This window comes from Hermetia illucens, chromosome 1 (genome assembly GCF_905115235.1).
Source record: "Hermetia illucens chromosome 1, iHerIll2.2.curated.20191125, whole genome shotgun sequence".
In the NCBI taxonomy this organism is placed as follows: Eukaryota; Metazoa; Arthropoda; class Insecta; order Diptera; family Stratiomyidae; genus Hermetia; species Hermetia illucens.
In genome coordinates, this window is record NC_051849.1 from 188,725,532 (window position 1) to 188,745,714 (window position 20,183).

General features: G+C 37.9%; 1 protein-coding gene across 1 annotated transcript in view; it reads left to right on the forward strand.

Moving 5' to 3' along the window:
• Nucleotides 1–459: 459 nt before the first annotated feature.
• LOC119647198 (protein spaetzle 4) overlaps nt 460–20,183 on the forward strand; it is a 46,008-nt gene continuing 26,284 nt past the window's right edge. The window contains exon 1 of the mRNA XM_038048010.1: nt 460–1,398. Within this exon, the coding sequence (XP_037903938.1) occupies nt 1,372–1,398 (27 nt within the window). The 5' untranslated portion in view covers nt 460–1,371. The remainder of the gene's footprint in view (nt 1,399–20,183) is intronic.

Below are 20,183 nucleotides of genomic sequence, written 5' to 3' on the forward strand. Positions count from 1 at the left end.
CTGCCTCTAAGATTAATCAAGTTAAGGCACTCATCTCTACTCATATATTATACACCTTTAGGGGAGTCAATTTATCCGTCTGCCATATCCCGTCCGTGCAAATGTGTAGCTGACCAAATTTACTATCACCATGTCGATGAATACGAGCACGTACCAGTTGTGTAGGTTGTAAAATGGTAAAATTCTACATATATGACAAAAGTAACGTACATCAGGGAAACCATTGGGGAATGGTCTTCCTATCATCTGATGGGTTTATGTTTAGGTAATTTGAATTTTGAAACCTCTTAGTTACCAGTTCTTGCAGATAATTAGTGATTTAGAAAGATGGACGGCATCAATCAGTTCATTCTTGGTACTGAATTAAGGTAGGGCATTTCTACATAAGATCAAATGAAACAGAATGCTTTAGGTTTCGATTTACAAGGCGCTCGAACTCATCTTTTCCCACTGGTACCCATTCAAAGAAAGATAGCCACCACCACAGAAGATATCCCATTGATATCTCCAGTACCAGAGTCGCCACCATAGCCATCACCATCGCCTCCAACTTCTTCTGGGCGCTCGTTGTCACTACTGTGGTCGCGATAACTTCAGTCCCAAGTCTTAGTCGCGGTGCTTGACGCAATGTACGAAACGATAAAGACCAAGACGGAGACGATATACGATCAAACTGAAAGAAATGCTAACATCGTTAAGTCTTTCGTGTTTCGTCTCGCAATTACGACCAGCAACACAGCGGCGGAGAGAAGGCCACTACTGACCTACTAAGTGAAAAGCCAGCCTCACTTTTTCTTCCACAAAATAACAAGAATACAACAGTTAAGCGTTTCGCGTTTAGCAGTTGACGCGACGAGAAGACATTGTCATTAATGTGCGCTCATATCTACTGCATTTCTTTAAAAAGTTTTCTTTCGCCCGGTCGTATCTATCGCGTGTTGATTTTACCCGAGAAACTATAAGTAACAATTATCTGTTTTCCTCGTTCATTACGTGTGAAATTGATATTTAATAGGCTTTTGAACGCAAAAAATAGTTTGAGAAAATTATTATAATGGTTCAGGAAGAGTGATTGTTGAATGCGGTGTGTTTTTGCACTATCGCATTTCAAAAATAGTGTTCGAGAAAAAGTGGATTGTGGGTGCGATCTTAATCTATCCATTGAGAAAGTGCCAATACTATGGTCAGATGTTATACACATTTAGCTTGTTTCGCGAAAATTTACTTTGAATTAACAAACGAAAGTTTATGGAAAGGCAAGATTTGAGTGAGCTGAATTCATTAGTTGCCGGCGTTTTATTACTGTTTAATTTGCTTGTGTAAAAGTGAATTTTTTTTATTGTCAAGTGAATATCATATTATATCTACGAAATGGATTGCAAGAGACACTTGATTTATGTAAGTAAAACTGGAATTTCAATAAAGTTTTTATTCGTGTTGGAAAAGATAATAAAACAATTTTATTTATTGTCATATAAATTTGGAAGATACTCAATCAGAATAACATCTGCGATAGCCATTCGTAGTTCGAAAGTAACCTCCAACGTTGAATCTTTGCTTATTCATTCACCTTTCGTAAATTACTTTCTACACGCTAACTTAATCACTCCATCATTACCAAAATAAATATGATTTTTCTTCAGTTTTTAAAGAGTCCGCTATGAAAATAATGTTATTAAAAGTACTTAACTTCCAATCACCAGTCTAGACACAACTGCAAAATTGAAATACATTTGAAACGAAAGACTTAAGCCAGTAACCTTTAATAATGAAGAATGATAAAATGTATGGAAAAAATCAATCTTTCAAGCTAGTTAACAGTAAACGAGAGCATAGAAAGTATGCGTTCCCAGATGTTTAATTTTTGCAAGAACTGAACCTTGCGGCTCAAGCATTTTACATACTATTTTTACTGTATCTTTTCTCAGATACATAATGTTGTTAAATAAAATTTAATTTTGATATGAGCATCACGTTATATAACCATACCAATGCAATAATTGCAATTCGGTACTCGAAATCCTGTAGGAAACGCCCCCGCCATCCCTTCTGCAGAATATAAGACGTAGTTTGTAGACAATATGAGAGTTTCTTTACACCAGGGGGTTCACGAAGGGTTTACAGATGCACTAAAGTGCAAAACCGTATCAGGTGCGAGTTTACTTCGCTTAAGCTAAAGTGTTCTTCCAATCTCTAGAATTTTTACTTCACTTTACTATCGGGAAAATCAACCATTTTTCCATACCTCGATTTCCTTTTGAAAAGGGGTGCGTGCATTTCAAGAATCAATCAATTAGAGACGCAAAATTTGCAATCAGGATCAGTTACATGACCATCTCCTCCATTGTAAAAGGTTTGAAGACTTTTGCCTCCCAAAGTTTCTATTCCTACTAGTCGCTCAGTCTTGAAAGTTATTAGACGGCTACTACCCTTTTTCCGACCCAGCCCTTGAAGTTCGAAAATATTTGTAAAAATTCAGATCGGACACCAACTTTTTTTTTTTTTAATCTAATTAAGAACATGGACAGGGTTCAGTATGAACTACTTTCATTTTTTTCAACCCGCTCTAAACCTTGGTCAACGACTTAGTCAATAGAGGTAAAATTTGCATAGACATGACTGTCTTATGTTAAAAACAGAAAAATTATAGAAGCATATTGAAAATATATGAAAATTCTTTCAATGTTTTATAGGTTTTTTATTGCGGCACGTGAAGATTTGATTGAGATATCATGCAGAATAAAGAATAAATTCAGTTATTTTACGAGGAAAAACATTTTGAAAAACAAAAGAAATATATGCCATTTTTCAATGGAATGTTTCCATTTGGATAAGCAATGGCCTCCGAAGAAAAAAGCTGATAAAGTCAAAAACTCTTAGCATTTCATTTGTGGTCGTCTCATGCAAAACTAACTTAATATGACTCATAATTCTTTTCACATATTATAGCAATTTTAAAAGGCGATTTTTTCACATTTTGTAATGAATACAATTATCTCTTCCTGACAGCAAAGTCTGGAAATTGGTTTAAGACTGATATAATTATACCGCCAGGTTGGCGCTGTCCACTAGTCTGTGATATCTTGTATTGGGGCGGGATAAAATACTTGGGTGTAAATAAAACCGACCTGCAGACCAAGAGAATATAGTTCGCTGGAACTGCAAAAATACTTTTGATAGAAAATAGGGGGCGCATCCAAAAATGATGGTTTTTTTTAGTCATTTTGAGCAGATATCGAAATGGGACCTATTTTGAGGCCCAGATTTGGGTAGTTTCCGAAAATGAGTCCTATCTCACTTTAAGTGTGTACATTTTGACTCGTTACTCGCGAAATTTACAATTCACTAATGTCAGGTTCGGAAAGTACTAATTGAGACCTTTCATTCGATACTCCACCTGACTATATTCGATGAAAAAAATTTTTACATCCCCCCTTTACATATATGGGGAGCCCCTTTTAAACTGCACGCAAATTTATGTCACTCATTACATGCGTGGGATTTGAAAGTTTCCATATGTCCACCAAATTTCGTTCGGATCGGTATAGCCGTTTTGGAGAAAAGTGCGTGTGACGGACAGGCAGTGAATCCATTTTAATAATATTTTGATTTCCACAATGATCCCGGCCGCTCTGATTATCTGGAATCCAAAACCAAAATAATAATAATAATAATCGCTGGCACAACAATCCATATTGGATCAGGGCCTTGAAGGGTGTTAGAGCACTTCATTCAAGACCGTAACGGTACACTACAGAACACTGTAGGAGGCAATGTGGTCAGCATTATTACCCTGATTTGACTCAGGTACTCATTCACAGCTGAATCGACTGGTATCCGACGTCAAATCACGATACAAATCCCACTGCCGCCAGCGAGATTTGAACCACCACCTTCCGTACAATAGCCTTGTGCTGTAACCACTCAGCTAACGGGACACAAACCAAAAAGGGTACTTTAATCGTGAGACTTGATGCTCTATATGGAGCTAAAATCAAGTGACCATTTTAAAAAAAAGTTTTTAAATGCTTTAGAAAACAAAATGAATTTTTAGCACTCTTCGATGGCCTATTCAGCGGATAGCAAAAATCTAACGAAGCAAACTGAATTATTTTAATTCAACTTATAGTTATATTACATATATAATAACGATACTACTCAAATTTAAACAGAATCAATGAAACAGTTTTTAAGACATCATGGCAGCAGTTTGAAAAAAATCGTGTTTTGGGGAAAACGCGTTTGAAAGTGGTATATATAACGCGCGCTCCATACACTTGGTCAGTTTTACGGCCATAACTATTCTGCAGGTTCGAATTTTGGAAAACCCTTTTACCTACATCTTTCAGATATGTGTTAATGCTATTATTGGAAAACAAAAATATGTTTTTTTACCTAACAGATTAGACGATCCTCTCAATGACCATTCCAAAGGTCAAATGGCCCTGCTAGTTGGCCGAGATCGACAAAAAGCAATCCCAAAAACCTAAAAAATTCGCGAAATTCACCGTGAAGTCCATCCCCCAATAGATTCAATTGAAGTGTCTCGTCGACACGGGCTTGCTCATGTTGCGTCCCTATATTTTTGTCCTTAAATTTCAGGACAAGTCAATACAATGTGTTCGCTGTTTTAAGGATCAAACCATGAAATATTTTGTGTCGGTCTTACTTCCCTGGGTTCGAATTTCAGTTCCTTCTGGATGTTTGTGTGCGTTTTGGTGCTGTTCCTCCGTTCTAAACTTATCACTTGTGCAGTATTGAATATTATGATAGTGAAATCAATGCGCAGTCTCAAAGAAAATAATACAACAAGTCGTAATACCGGAAGCTCGCGCTTCGGGTAAAAAGGTTTTGTGTTCATCTGATGTAAGAAATTTCAACGCACATTTTTCTATCCGTATATAGCTAAAAACCCAACATATTCATTCATATTTTTCCAAACTACGAGACATACGTACATATTACAGCCATAGATATTACGCTCACCCTAAACAAACAAACTGCCTATTTCCGAATACTGTACACATATATGCACGTATATAAATTGATCGTAACCATATTTCGGATTTACTTCTTATATCTATTTGATTTAGGCACTACCCGCAAAGTTCATTAGCACGCATATATTATATACCTACATACACACATGACTGGTTGACAAATGACTAAAAAACTAAAACAAAATAATTCTTTGGGACTCCATTCATAAGAACTCATTTCGTTGTGGTATTGACGAACTGATATGTGATGATGACGTCATGCAGGTTGAAGAGTGCACGAAATTCACAAAAAATGGTAAACTTTTATCCCCTATAACTTTGTTAATAATAATTTGATTTTCTTCAAACTTGACCAAATTGTGCATTATTTTGAGGCCTAGATTTCGCAGAGATGCATCACTGTGATTTTTTTCAGATTTTTCGGTTGGAACGAGACCTGTTACACTTTTTGGGGGTCATATTTTGAGCCCTCGCTCCCCCAAGTTTCACGCAATATCAAATATGGAACGAGTTTCGAAAAGTACTAATAGAGACCTTTCAATATGATACTCCACATGGATACATTCTGTGAAATAAAAATTTGCACCCTCCATTCACATGTATGGGGAGCCCCCCTTAAACTGAACACAAAATGGCGCCACTTACTGCATGTAAAGGGAACACCAGATTACATAATCTCACCAATTTTCATGACAATCGCTCCAGCCGTTTCCGAATAAATCGGGTGTGACAGACAGACAGACGGACAGACAGAGACCGTCTCGATTCTAATAAGGTTTTGTTTCACACAAAACCTTAAAAAAAGAGGCTGTGTAGATTGCCTATATATCTAGCTTTCTCTGAAAGATACAAACCTCATTGATCATTTTGGGCGAGCTATGATATTTACATGTGGTTGGCATAAACGCCTATGTAGGGCATAATGCGCCAAGCACATCTACATGCCCATCGGATTTGGGTCGTGTCCTCCCAGGGCTTTTCAAAAAGCTTGTACAGTTCCTCCACTATTCTGACAATCTGGGATAGTAGGATATCTCTCATGGCATAATCTGAATGGAATTGTCACACTTCCTTAATGCCTAACTTGTCTATATCTTATATCGACGAACCTACTTTCTATTTGTCGCAATCTATCAGGAATTCTGTGACTGCCCTCTCGGTTGATGTTTTATATATGTTTGTACTAAAATCTAAATTGATGGATAAGATTAAAACGCTCCATACTTCCTCAAAAAGCTTTTCTAAATGGATAGGAAGAAATGAACCTAAAATTGATTGGATTATTAAAACTGCATTTTTTTCTATTTTTGCTATCCATTGTTTACTCAGTTCTTAAAATCCGTGACCAACAACCTCACTGAGAGCCTAGGAAAGCTCTTTACAACTAAAGTTAAGGGTTCGACAGCTCAGCTGATTTTATACTGTAAGATTTTTGGTTCCGATAAACTGTTTGTAGTGGCAACGGTTTCTTACTACTGAGACAATTAATCCGGAAAATTTATGTTGTCTTTTGCAGAATTAATTATATCTCAATGTTAATAGATACTTCCCTTACGATTGCGCGCTTGTACAGACATGGTTGTAATTATACTAAATCTACTAATTCATGTTTCAGTCGGATTTGAACCTATTGCCCGAGATTTTTATTCCTATACTTCAATCGGTTGAATTATTGATGTCTAATTTCTGTCCTGCAAATGGACAGCGCGCTGACCGAGTTAGTTTAGCGTCCGCCTCTCGATCTGGAACCCCAAGTTTCAATGGCGATGTGCCATAGGTATTCGTTTTCATCTTTGCTTGTCCCACTGATTGAAATGAATGAAGTAGGGACAAGAATACCGATAAGATACTGTCTGAATATCCTTTGGTAGGAAGTAAGGAGTGAACAGGAGACAAAATTTTGCGGGTTTTTTAAAATTTCCGTACTGCTTGGATGTTAGAATTGTTCTTTCAATAGAACTCACTTTTTCAAAAACTACATTATTCTCCGGTGGATAGCGGCCTGATACTTAATCTTAATCTTAGTCATAACTCAGAATTTTACTCAGAGTGGTGGGGATATTCAAGCAACTATTCGGGACCACTTCAGTCCTGCATATTTCGTTAAAATTATAAAATACTTTGTTGTAATATATTGATCACCAACTTCTTATACATGAGATTGAAGTGACTCTGAATTGACGTTTTTTCCTTCATTTTTGGTATCTGAATCCTCAGTTGTGCAAAATATGATTCTTTTTCTCTAAGGATTGAGGAATCTTCATTTTGGGTGTAATGTCGGACCGGAACCGGAACTGAAAACCTTTTTTGGTCTAAGCACCCAACTTTATAGAATAGCCCAGCCCAGAAAGTCTATTAGGACAATATTTACGGTACAAAAAGAAGACGTGGCAAACCCTACCTCAGATGAAGCGATTACGTAGAGCAGGACGTCAAACAGCTTTTAGGGATATCGAACTAGTGGAACTCGAGGCAAAACCGTGGTGATCTGGAATTTTTTATTAAAGCAGACCTAGACAGGGAACCGGTTGTTTGGCCATCGATAATGGAGGTGAGACCAAAACCTCGGTGTTTACCTTTTTCTCCCGAGATGTCGATTTTATAAAAGAAACAATTCATTCATTCATTCAAAAATATGGACTAACAGTTTCGTCCAGGGCAGAGGCAACTCATCAGAGGCTGCCTCACCTCTGCCCTGGGAGCAGCGTGACCGTAAGTGGCAACAGATGGAGAACGAGCGTCTGATGAGTTGCCTCTACCCTGGACGAAACCGTTAGTCCATATTTTTAAATGCTTGGGTGCCATGCCCAAACGAGGGATCCGTGGACCAAAAAACGTGAGAGTATATTGCTCTCCATTTGGTCCGGTCCAACATCAAGTGGATGTGGACTTAGGATCCCTCACTAGGCTAGAAAATGATAACCTTGAAGTATTGGCTTCATTTTATCAAGAAGACCATCGGGACCAGATCCACCATTCTCGTCAAAGTTGCCAAGATACTCGAAACAAAAGAAGGGAAAGGAGAAATAATTAAAGCATAAATCACTGGATGATTGAGGCAAGTCAACATCGGTCCCTGTTTATTTGATAAAAGTGGGAGAGAGCTGGGAAGAGTTGCAGGTATTACGGATGTGAGACGAAAAGATTTGAAAGTTTCTACATGACAGTATAGCTTCGACACTACCCAGATATTTGTTTTTGGACTTAGTTATGAGTAACCTCACCGAAGTATGCAGAGCTTCAACGTTAACCACATCAATGTATTTTCAAGAAAATAATAGTGAATCAAAATAAGTAAGAATTCTAGGACTTGGAAGAAAAAAAGGAGGATGAGATCCCACTTGATAGCTGCTGAAATTGCCCTTTCAAAAGTTAAAATTAAAAAGTTTACCCAAAACAGTAAGTGATTTAAGTGTTGAATACAAGAATAGGATCATAAGTATAAGGAGCGACATAAAAAAGAGCATCTGTAAAATGGAAAAAATAATGCAAGGCACGTTTTAAAGGACAAGATCAAAAGTGTGGTTTAATTGGATTACTTTTCAGGTTCAACTTTTTCAGGAAATTCAAATAAGAAAGCCGGAAAAGATTGCCGAGAGATGGAGAGCCGTAAATGTTAAGCCAGATGACCACAGAGAGTTAATTCACCACAGAAAATAAAAAGGAAAGAGGCCAAACTTCAATCAAGGCTTCCAACAATCTGTCGAAGAATTCCTCCTATAGATGAGAGAGGCTAAGCCTCGGAAAATATACACGGAAAATCACAAATGGTCTTATACTTATGTAGTCGTAACAGAAAAAGGAACAAGAGAAGAAGGGTTTGGCCTCCACTAATTGTCCTAACCAAAGCCATTCAGCCTCTGTTATAGCACAAGAAAGAGTAACTTTTAAAGTGTTCAGAATTCACAATCTTATCACAGCGTCAGATTTAGAAAGATAGATGATGTAGTGGTAGAAAGCCAGGGCAAATAGGTTGAACCACAACAAAACCTTTCATAGTATTGCAAAAAAGTGTTGAACTGGCAAGGGTTTTATTTATGTTGGTCCACCAGGCCAACGGGTAGCACGGAAACTACCTCGTAGTTGGTTTTTTTGTTAACGTTTGATGGGGAATGAGTTGATTTTGCGTTTAATATCGGCAAGAATACGTCAGCAGAGGTAGAATAAGTCAACCTGGATATGCAGAGTTGCTTTAATGGTGAAACGACTTACAGCCGCGATAATGTATCTGAATGATATTAAACTGAATCTGAATCATTCTAAACTATTAGCAGATCAAGTTCAAAATATTAACATTTGAGACAGGCATTAATCTAGAGATTTCCATCCACCTGATTTTTTTTTCTATTAACTCACAAATTATTTCAGTTGCGAACTGCAAAGCATTCAAGGTGGAAGCAATGAAAAGGATCCTGAAGAAAGAAATTGGGGTAACTAACAGGCATTAAAAGATTTTTAGGGACGATCACGTTTTCATTTCATAAATCTTAGTAGGAAAATAGATCTCAAGTGCGAAAAATGAATTATAAGCTCTGCCAACAACCCTCGACATGACCTCTGGATTCTCAAATATATTTTATTTATGCATATATATGTATTACTGTGAGTTCTTGAAATCAGCAAGAACAATCCAAAACATGGCACCAATAAATCATCGAATTTCAATCAATAACGATCAAAGAATTTGTGGTGATCCCTAAAACGGCGAAACTATACCTTACGAGAAAAAACCAGTCTCATCTTTCCGCCGTATCTTCCAGATGTTGCTCCCAATGAGTCCAATCAATAACTCACGACCTACCTCAATCAAGCTTCCACGCTTTTTCAGATATCTAAAAATAAAGCAAATCTATGATTACCCTAAAAATGAGCCGCTCTCCCATCAAGGAATTTAACTTTGGCAAGAGTAGTCAGAGAAAGCGGTTGCTAATAAATTGGTAATATTTAAAATAAAAGGAAAATATACCGTTTTGTATAAAAAACTCCCAATTCCACAGAAACCAAAGAATAGAAGAACAACGTTAACTTGTCTAATACTAAAGAAGATGGATATGAGTCAATAATAATGGAAAAAACCCATGAATAAAAAAGATTCAAGGTTATAAATAGAAATGGGTCTGATCGAGTGTGCTATTAATAAAATTGTATCTTCTACTTTTGCGGTAAGGAGCTATTTCTTCACTTTTTGGAAAAGCCGGGCCTTGGCAAGGTGATTCAAAAAGTAGGATAGGATAACAATATATAAGAAGCCCTTTCTTTGCAGTTAGCAATTCAGTTGAAGGAATCATCTCAACATGATACTGATCCATGTTGGTTCGCTGGAATATAGATACCAGTAAACGAAAGCAAAACGTTGAAACGAACCACCGAAACAAAAAACTGTCCAAAAATGATTTAACCGACAGTAAAAGTTGTTCCAGATATCGAACATGTAAATATGTTACCGCTTACCACTTTCCGCACTAGCCATTGCGCGACAATCAACGTCAACACCGACTAATCGGATTTTCTTTTCCATTTCTCAGTCTGGTACAATAAAATTTGACACTATCAATGGCACTTCTTCTGATCCATCTACTTTTTATTCGTTTCCAACCAATCCATTGACCTAGTCTTGTCTATTGGGCGAATCAAGTACAAGCGTCTTTTATTAATAAATCTATTCTATATATGCATGGGTGAACGTACATAATAATTATATGCTGCATGCACTCATCAACCGGAATAATATTGTAAATCGTGTTTTTTTCCTTTCGAGAAATTAAAAAGCAAAAAAAAAATCGAAAGTGAAAGTACCTGCTTGCCGTAGTCAACAATATAACGGAAATGCGATAAAGATAATAAATAGTGAAGATTATAAAAGCAAATTCGACTGAAACCATGAAAAAGCCGGTTGGTTGCCGAAGTTATGCGCTTGTATCCATACTGCGAGCGGATGGATTGCTAAACTATTGGCTCAGTTACTATGTAAGGTAACCATGACCAGTTATGTAAAGAGATCAAGAATTTGACCGGCTGATTGCAAGAAATGTAACTGTGTGAAAACACTTTAGTGTGGAATATTTTCGGTAAACAGAAGATTGCTACAACCAGAAATTGGTGTAACAATATGGGATGCAAATAAGTAAATATTATGGGGAGGATTTGCAACTGAAGATAATCAATTCTGAAATCAAAGTTAATGAAGCAAGAGAGATAAGCTAACCTGTAATGATCTATTTATTGCCTTCAGAAAGATTGTTTGCAACAAGCAACACCCAACTGTTCTGAAAACAGAAAAAACCCATTTTTGCAGAAAAATCCAGCAATCAACTATGGCAAACTGTGGTAGTAGTAGCAATACTTACGAGCACACGTAATTACGAAATTCCCCATTTTTGGACAATGAAAGTAGATCACTCTAAGTGAGCAGGTAACGCTTGCAACTCACCAACCTAGTATTCACCTCTTATCCAATTTCATAATTACAAAATATCTCGATTATGGCACAAAGTTTCCGACCATTCCGCGGAAAGCGTACGAATGAGCTAAATTTAGCTTCTTCAGAAACTTTTTCCGACATTACGAAATCATCTAAGTATATATAATAGGAAACATGCCCGCCAGTTTCGACTGTGTCCGATAAATGTGTAAGTGCTTTTCCAAGCTTCTTATAATTAAAACTGTTACCTTTCAATTACTCTCATCGTAACCTGACTCCAGTAATTGCAGAAAAGTAAATAAATGCAAAACGAATAATTACCAATCAAGCAGAGCGAGCGATCAATGGATAGAAAAGAAAAACTTGGTTGAAATTCTCTTGAATTACAAACCGCTTCATTCTCAGCCGCAGAAGTGTTATCAACGAGTGGAAATTGTGTCATTAGAGCACTACAATCTACCTCGTCTGCTCCAGGTGTATTCGCCGTAATTGAAATTAATTGTATTGGATTGCACTTGACTTCTTTAGTGCGCATCTGGCTCTTTTCATGATCTGGATTTGAATGAACAAGTTCTGTGAGACGTGACATGACGTTCAATTTTCAATTGCTATCTGCTACTAAGTATAAAGATCAAAATGATATGATAAGTCGTGGTTGGTTTCTGTCTGCCGTCTTCAAGACAACCTGACGACCAACTTGTCGGAAAGCCAACTAAAGATTGGGTACAGGGACTGGTAACCTTTCTGTGGGAAAACAAATATGAGATTTTTTAAATGAAGTTTGCCTGGAGATGAAACCAATGTACATATTTAGTAAGAGTTCAACAATGATTATTTGTTCATTTAAGAAAATCCCATCAAGCATAATCACTTTATATAAGCTGTGCATATATGACCCACTGTTCAACTGACAAAAAAAAATTATTTAAAAGAATGCTGACCAAAAGATTATTATTGAAAATGTTGTTCTTTACTGGGGATAAAATCTGCTTACCCCAAAAATGAATTGCAGATTCACCTTCAGGGAAATTTGTCCATCAAATAAAATATGGGATTCTTAAAAGTATTAAAAGTCTATCTCTCCCTCTGCTATTCAACGTTGTAGGAAAAGGAGTTTTGTGTGGTCTACATAAAGAAAGAGGCAAAATAATGCTCCCTTCTGTTTATAAAGATTTCACCCAAGAAGCAATATTATCATAAGAACTTAACCTCAAATTCCCCCGAACTATTATCCATCAACGCAATTCCAATTTGAAACGAAAGACTTAAGACAGTAACCCGATATTAAGTTCAAATAAAAGTACGAGGCCATCCAAGGTGACAAAATTGAGAAAATGTTTTACTGATTGTAGAAGTCACATATATACATATCATTGGTTTCTTAAATATCAAACTTTGATGTGCAGATCTTCCAATATGTTCTACATTTGATAGATGACAGTGGTTGCTAGAACGGTTTTTATCTTGTGAACATGCAGAACGAGGTTGCGCCGAATCTTACCTAAACTAAATATTCGTTAGGAAACAGTTATTTCTTCTTCTTTTTCTTCAGCCTTTGTCCCGTTCACAAGCGGGGTCGGCTCGTCGTGATCGGCTTCGCCATTTGGCTCTATCGAATGCCTGATCTGGGTGCAATCTCGAGGCTTTCAAATCCCCATCCAGCGTATCAAGCCACCGTTGCTTAGGTCTGCCTTTTGGTCGTTTACCATCGACTTCTATGTTCAGACCAATCTTAGCAAGTAAATTTTCGTTTGCACGAATTACGTGACCATACCATCGAAGACGCCTCTCTCGAAACTTTTCCACGATCGGTGCAACCCCATAACGATCGCGGATATCCTCATTTCGGATGTGATCTAAACGTATGACGCCACTAGTCCAACGTAGCATCTTCGTCTTCATTACCGCAAGACGCCGTTCATTGTCTTTTATGGTCGGCCAACACTCAGAAACAGGAAACAATTATTTGATTAACTTGTAATCCATCTGCAACTTTATTTTGCACTTCACACTGACTTTGTCGAGGGATTTTAGAAAGAAAGAGTCAAATAAAAGCTCCAACGGCCATTAAGTCAAATCCAGTCGAAGTCATTCTCAATAGTAGGTGGAAATTTAGAAGCAATTTTGAAATTGTCAATGACGAAACCAAGTGTCGGTAAAATAGGAGGTGACTATAATTTGAATTACTATTAACTTAAGAAACATTAGGATATTATTACAAAACCGAAAGGTGTTATTACAATAACCCCCTCTATACTGTACCTTGAAAATGGTTCCAAAAAAAATATTGCATTGTGAATTTACAATGGATCAGTTGACTGTACGAGAGCCAGTAAATACACAAGTGGTCTACGAGTGCGGACTTAAGACCAAATAATTCGATTGTGGGTCAAAAACGCTTGAGTTCTCACAGATCGCACATTTTCAATGAAGGATTTCAGGAATCCTAAATAAGGTGCGATGGCCGAGTTCGTTGAACATTAGACACCACTCGATCTCGTTACACCGAGTTCAGATCCCAATTTTTATCTTTATCCATATCCTTAGATTTGTTTATTCAAAAGACTGCAATTAGAGCAATTCATAATTCGATTAGATTTATGGGGAAAAAATTAACGTGGGGGACATAGAGAATTCGAAGAGTTATTGGAAGAACTGAACCCAGTTTTCGCAATGCATTCCGATTCTCGGATCGCCATACATCAGTTTAGGAGAAAATATGAAGTTATCTCGAAACGAAGAGAAAACTGGGACGAACTATAAGAATGCTTCTCAAGATATACTCATGTCATCTACAGGACGTCTTCTAGACCCGGAGTCTACCCCGAATACAAACGAGAGGAAAATTTATCCCTTATTTTTCGGACTGAAGTATATGCGATCCTAAGGGCACCAACCTAAATGATAGACGAACAGTTGAATGGTAAGCGCATTGCTATCTGCAGCGATGGTCAAGCTACATTGAGGGCGTTGAGCAGTCCTTTTATCACTTAAAAATGGTTCAGAAATGTAGAAATCGATTGAACTCTGCTTCCAGATTCAATACGGTGGAACACTCTGGGTACTCGATCGTTGTGGTGTAGAGGGAAATGAAATCTTGGATGCTTTAGCAAAGGAGGGTTCAATTTCCTCCATACCCGGACCGGAACCAGCAATTGGGGTGTCAGTAGCATTGGCAAGAAAAATTACAACTTTGAATCACTTCAAGCTATTATTAATAGCGTGATTCTCTTCAAACTTTCCAGTATTACCCCTCACTATACTATTTTCTAACCGAGATCAAATCTGATCTTTTCATAAAGAGAGAAAAAACGTGCACCCTCTTTTTACTTATATAAACACAATTTATATAATAGTCCGTTTTTGCCTCAAAATCATCATCATCATCATCAACGGCGCAACAACCGGTATCCGGTCTAGCCTGCCTTAATAAGCAACTCCACACATCACTACCCGACTTCCTGGATACTTTTGTCTATGAGGATAAATAGATTTCGTTGATTTATTGGGTTGGGGATGGAAAAATGAGGATTAAGAGCACTTGCTCCTGAGAAAAGAGCGAGTAATCCAAAGTTTGAAAGTTTGTTTCTCTATCCGACACATCATCATCAACGGCGCAACAACCGGTATGCGGTCTAGGCCTGCCTTAATAAGGAACTCCAGACATCCCGGTTTTGCGCCGCGGTCCACCAATTCGATATCCCTAAAAGCTGTCTGGCGTCCTGACCTAAGCCATCGCTCCATCTCAGGCAGGGTCTGCCTCGTCTTCTTTTTCTACCATAGATATTGCCCTTATAGACTTTCCGGGTGGGATCATCCTCATCCATATGGATTAAGTGACCCGCCCACCCGAACCTATTGAGCCGGATTTTATCCACAACCGGACGGTCATGGTATCGCTCATAGATTTCGTCATTGTGTAGGCTACGGAATCGTCCATCCTCATGTAGGGGGCCAAAAATTCTTCGGAGGATTCTTCTCTCCAACGCGACCAAGAGTTCGCAATTTTTCTTGCTAAGAACCCAAGTTTCCGAGGAATACATGAGGACTGGCAAGATCATTGTCTTGTACAGTAAGAGATTTGACCCTATGGTGAGACGTTTCGAGCGAAACAGTTTTTGTCAGCTCTGTTGGCTGACAACAACCGTGCGCGTCAAAATCCCTTTTTTTAAATCTAAGGCGCGTAGTAGTTTAGCTTCATTGTGGAAGCTCAGGGTGTGCGGTGTTTCGTCTTTATCTCGTAACCCTGGTAACTGGTGATTACACTCTTGAGGTCGCCACGTTGAATCAGCCTTACAACAGTCCATACGAAAAGTTTGATCAAATAAAATAACAGGGAGATTAACCTTAGGTTTCGTCCCCTTTCCCATAGAGGAACAATTTCTGCCATTTCCCAGGTACTAAGGAAATTGTTAAAGACTGTAAAAAGAAAGTTCACTGATGCCCTGGCTGAGTTTTTAATAACAATGTTAGGTAGGCGGCTAGTTTTTAACGGTAATGTTTTGGTAAATTCCATCAGATAATATAAACTCAGCAAACTTATCGTGTTAAATGGTTTGTTGACTCAGCTGTAATAGAGTACCTGAGTCAAATAAGGGTAATAATCTCGGGCGAGCGCAATACCGGCCACATTGCCTTCTACAGGGTACTGTAATCCTGTAGTGTACCGTTACGGTCTTGAACGAAGTGCTCTAACACACTTCAAGGCCCTGGTCCAATATGGATTGTTGCGCCAACGATTATTATTATTGTGAGGGGTCCTTCCGCGTTAAAGCTCGAAAGATTCCGTTTGTACTTGCACCTTCTTTGTATCATAGCAAATAACTTCTCTGTTCTTAGCAAGATCGAAATTACTGCTTTACTGATTTTCACTGATTTTTATCAACCTAGAACTTTCAAATGTAAGAATATTGATGGTTAAGTTGTGGGTACTTTAGAATTACTGTTGGCACTAAATCTGACTTGAAATTGTCCTATTTGAAGGTGTCCTAGGCGAAGAATCTGGTTGCTAGTGATATTCGTTTGTGCAACTGCAACTGTTGTCATCGCTCTATTAAGATATGACCGAAGTTCTCAGGTGAGAAGTTGCATTAGATTTAACCAAAGGCTACCAAAACCTGGCTAGTTATCTCCTGCGGAAGAGACTTCCTCAAATTCGTATTTTTTGTCCAACTGATAAGGCAGTTCCCTGCAATGTTATATTTCATGAAATTAGCACATGCCTGCCTTTCAGTATACTTTCGAAATGCAGTAGACGTTTGCTTTCAGTGATACACCGCATATTTGAACAGTAGTGCATATGAAACCAGTGGTAAGTGTTACGATATTGAATTTACTAGCATATTGCAGTGCTCATTTTTTGGGCTTCTACACTTTGTATCCCCAAGAAATATGTAAATTCATTTGTTCATAACTTCTCACTTGACCTACATTTCCTTTCTGATAAAGGATGAATTTCACTTTCACCACCTTGTAAAGCTCTTCAAAGAGCTCCGAAGGAGGTTATGAAAGACTCCAATTTGAATTTGAGTAAAAGTATGGGGACCAGGCTTTCCATGGTCTCAATAGCCTCTCTGTGGCCCTTTTTGGTCACGAAGTTTGCAAAATATAATTTTCGCATTTATTACGAGTACTCCGTGAAAAGCTGACGCATAATATCTCCAAGGTTCATTTTCCTGTAGATACTCCCGATAATCATTAACAGGTTCCTTAAAGTTGAAGGGAGCTAAGTGATGGCATTAAGCCGTAATGAACGTGAAATGACTCCAAACAGTTAAGAATCTTGTCTGGTCTGCAACTTTTAAAGAAAGCTTCAAAATCCTTTCCCTAGGGGGGTCTTGATAAATTTATGTATATTCGTATGTGACCGCAGAAATTTTCACCTTTTTAGACTTACTTGGGTTGGACTCAGAAGAGGAAATTGCTGCTATCTAGAGAGCACTCACACCTTTTGCAGTAATCTTATTCTTTCTAGGCTCCTGGCTTTGAATGTAACAGGAAAGAGCAGGCGACATTGTTGATCTGTGCTGACATAGATATATGTTGTTGGTGCCGATTGAAAACGGTTGTGGTGCAGTTACCTAGTTATATAGTGACTTACTTCGACTTACTTCGTCTCTAAGGATTTGACTATTTTGGGCACATTATTTGCCTTGCTGAACTCCACGATATTCTGACTGCTGAACTCCAACTATTCTGACCATGCAATTTTTGATGTGCAAAAGTTCACCTTTTCTGGCGTCACCGCTGATTACAGAATCACATATAAGTAAAGGATGTTATCACGAAGCGCAGAAACACCTAACTTTCGTGGCATGATTCCTGGGTTCACGCCCCTAATAGCCTCTAGTGGCATAACTGCTGCAAGCCAGTAAATGCGGCAATCAATTCCTAAGAAAAGCAGTCCCTAAAATTTACAAAACTTTTAAAGGGCAATTAGATGGTAATAAAAAACAGCCTTTAAACCAGAGTTAAAAAGAACTTCCAGATAGAAATAAAAATATGTCTCATTCAAGAGACTGTGGTCAGTGAAGTCGACATCAATTTATAATTAATTTGAGACAAACACTCAGAATAGAGATCAAGCCCCAGTAGAAAGGTATCCGGCTACGAAATGACAGTTGAGTAGTCCAATCGCTAAGCCATCCAGACACAGAGGACTAAATAGCTCTTTTAGTAGTTTTAAATGAATCAACAGATCTTTCATTGGGATTTCATCCTAGGTAGTCCAAAAAGTCCTTCTCTAATAAGGCATTAGTCTCCGGGATAAGTATTATATTTATACCAGCTACATCAATCCAATAGTGGTGTCTTTCAATTTGAAAATCTTAAAAGCCATTTATTGAGCCCTGGGTTTTTGTGGAAACTATGACTGAGTCCCCTTTCAAACTTAGCTTATCACTCTATGTTATCCATTACAAGTGACATATATATATTATTCTAACCAATTTTGACGAAATATCAAGCATAATTCTATTATATGTATTCTATTTCTGCCTACGCTGTTATTTGATTGTTTAAACCCCGCCTGATGCACGTCCATTTAATTCATTGTAGATATTAGGCAAAGACGGCTTTACGGTTTCCTACCAGGGCAGAGACAAATCGTCAGACGCTGCCTCACCTCTGCCCTGGGAACAGCGTGAGCGAAGCGGCTCACAGATGTTAAGTGCTCCTTTATATAATTCGCAGAACACGACATAACTGCAAATTACTTTGAGCGTAAATCCGCAAATACTTCGAATTAAAGCTTGGACAAAGCTGAACATATTTTTTTACGGATTTCGGGGTCATTAGTCTCCATCCACTTGATGTCGGACTTAACCAAATAAGGACCAACTTACTCCCCATTTTTTGGTCCAAGCCGTCTTCGCCTAATATTTTTGAAAGTTTGGGTGCTAAACCCTAAACGAGGGGTCCATGGACCAAAAAAGGAAAGAGGTAGTATGTTGCTCCCCATTTGGTCCGGTCCGACATCAAGTCGATGCGGAATTAGGACCCCGCAATCCTTAAAAAATATCATTGTAGATAATAGTCAAGGATTGTTACAGTTCCAATATTCTTCCGATTTTTTGTTAAAATTTTGTAGGTCGCACATAATAATGAAATGCTTCTGAATTAATCATATCAAATAGGGAGGGTAGATATAGTTCCTTCCACTTCAGTCTTTGGAGAGGTTATGTGACTAGTACCCTTGTCTCATTTATCATTATCATTTATACTGAATGTGTGTTATTCTATAGGTTCCACAACCCCCTCTCGAGGCATCATACAACATGAGTAGAATTAAATAAGTTCAACCGTCATAATTATCCTTAATGAAACTTTGCACTTATTTCCTCTGGGAACCAGTTTATGTATGTCGATAAGTGAAAATATTGTGAAGCTTAATATCAATATTATTGTGAAAAGTGGAAATATTGTGCTGTTCCGGTTCCATATGTTATTATTAGGTCAGTGTGATATGGCCTACAACTACGTAACAACCTGTTATTCTTACATCAGATCATTTTTGCAGTATATGTATGAACGGTCGGGAAACCTAATTTATTATTCCTAAACCTTGTTAGATATTTGTTAGGCATATAATTTCTTCGAATCTGACTGCACCCAAATCATTCAGATAACTAAGAGCGCTATGATAGATTTTTGAATGCTTTGTGGAGAAAACAGCGAAGAAGCATTACTAAGTTTGTTGTTAGTTCAGAAACTAACCCCAAAGCAATTAGATAGATAGATACACCTTCAATTTTTGTATATTCCCTGCATGGTTACATTCTAATAGATGGGGTGCTAATACTCATACGCTTATTTAATTCTCCGTTTGAGACTGTCTCTATCCAAGGTATCCTAATGACGCATCACAGACGGAGGTTAATGAAAGCTTGGTGTATCCTTGTGACAAAGTTCGTCTCTTTCAAAGCACTACTGCCACCAATACGGAAAGGATATTAACGCAGAGTAGTTTCAAATCGATGTTGATGTTCTTAAAATTAAAGGAGGACGAAGATGGCTTGCGATTTCGTACCAGAAGAGAAGCAACTCATTATACGCAGCGTCACGGAAACGGTTCGCTTACCATTTTCTAGCTCAGCCCAAGTTCTGGTCTGAAGTGTACGTTCGATATTATTCCATACCCATGTTGTGTTTTTGAACTAATAAACCGGAAGCTTGACGCCGCAAGTATTATATAAAAGGTTTTGTGTTTCCTTATATAAGGAGCATAACGCAGTTCTCCATTGGCTGATAGCATTGACCCAAGA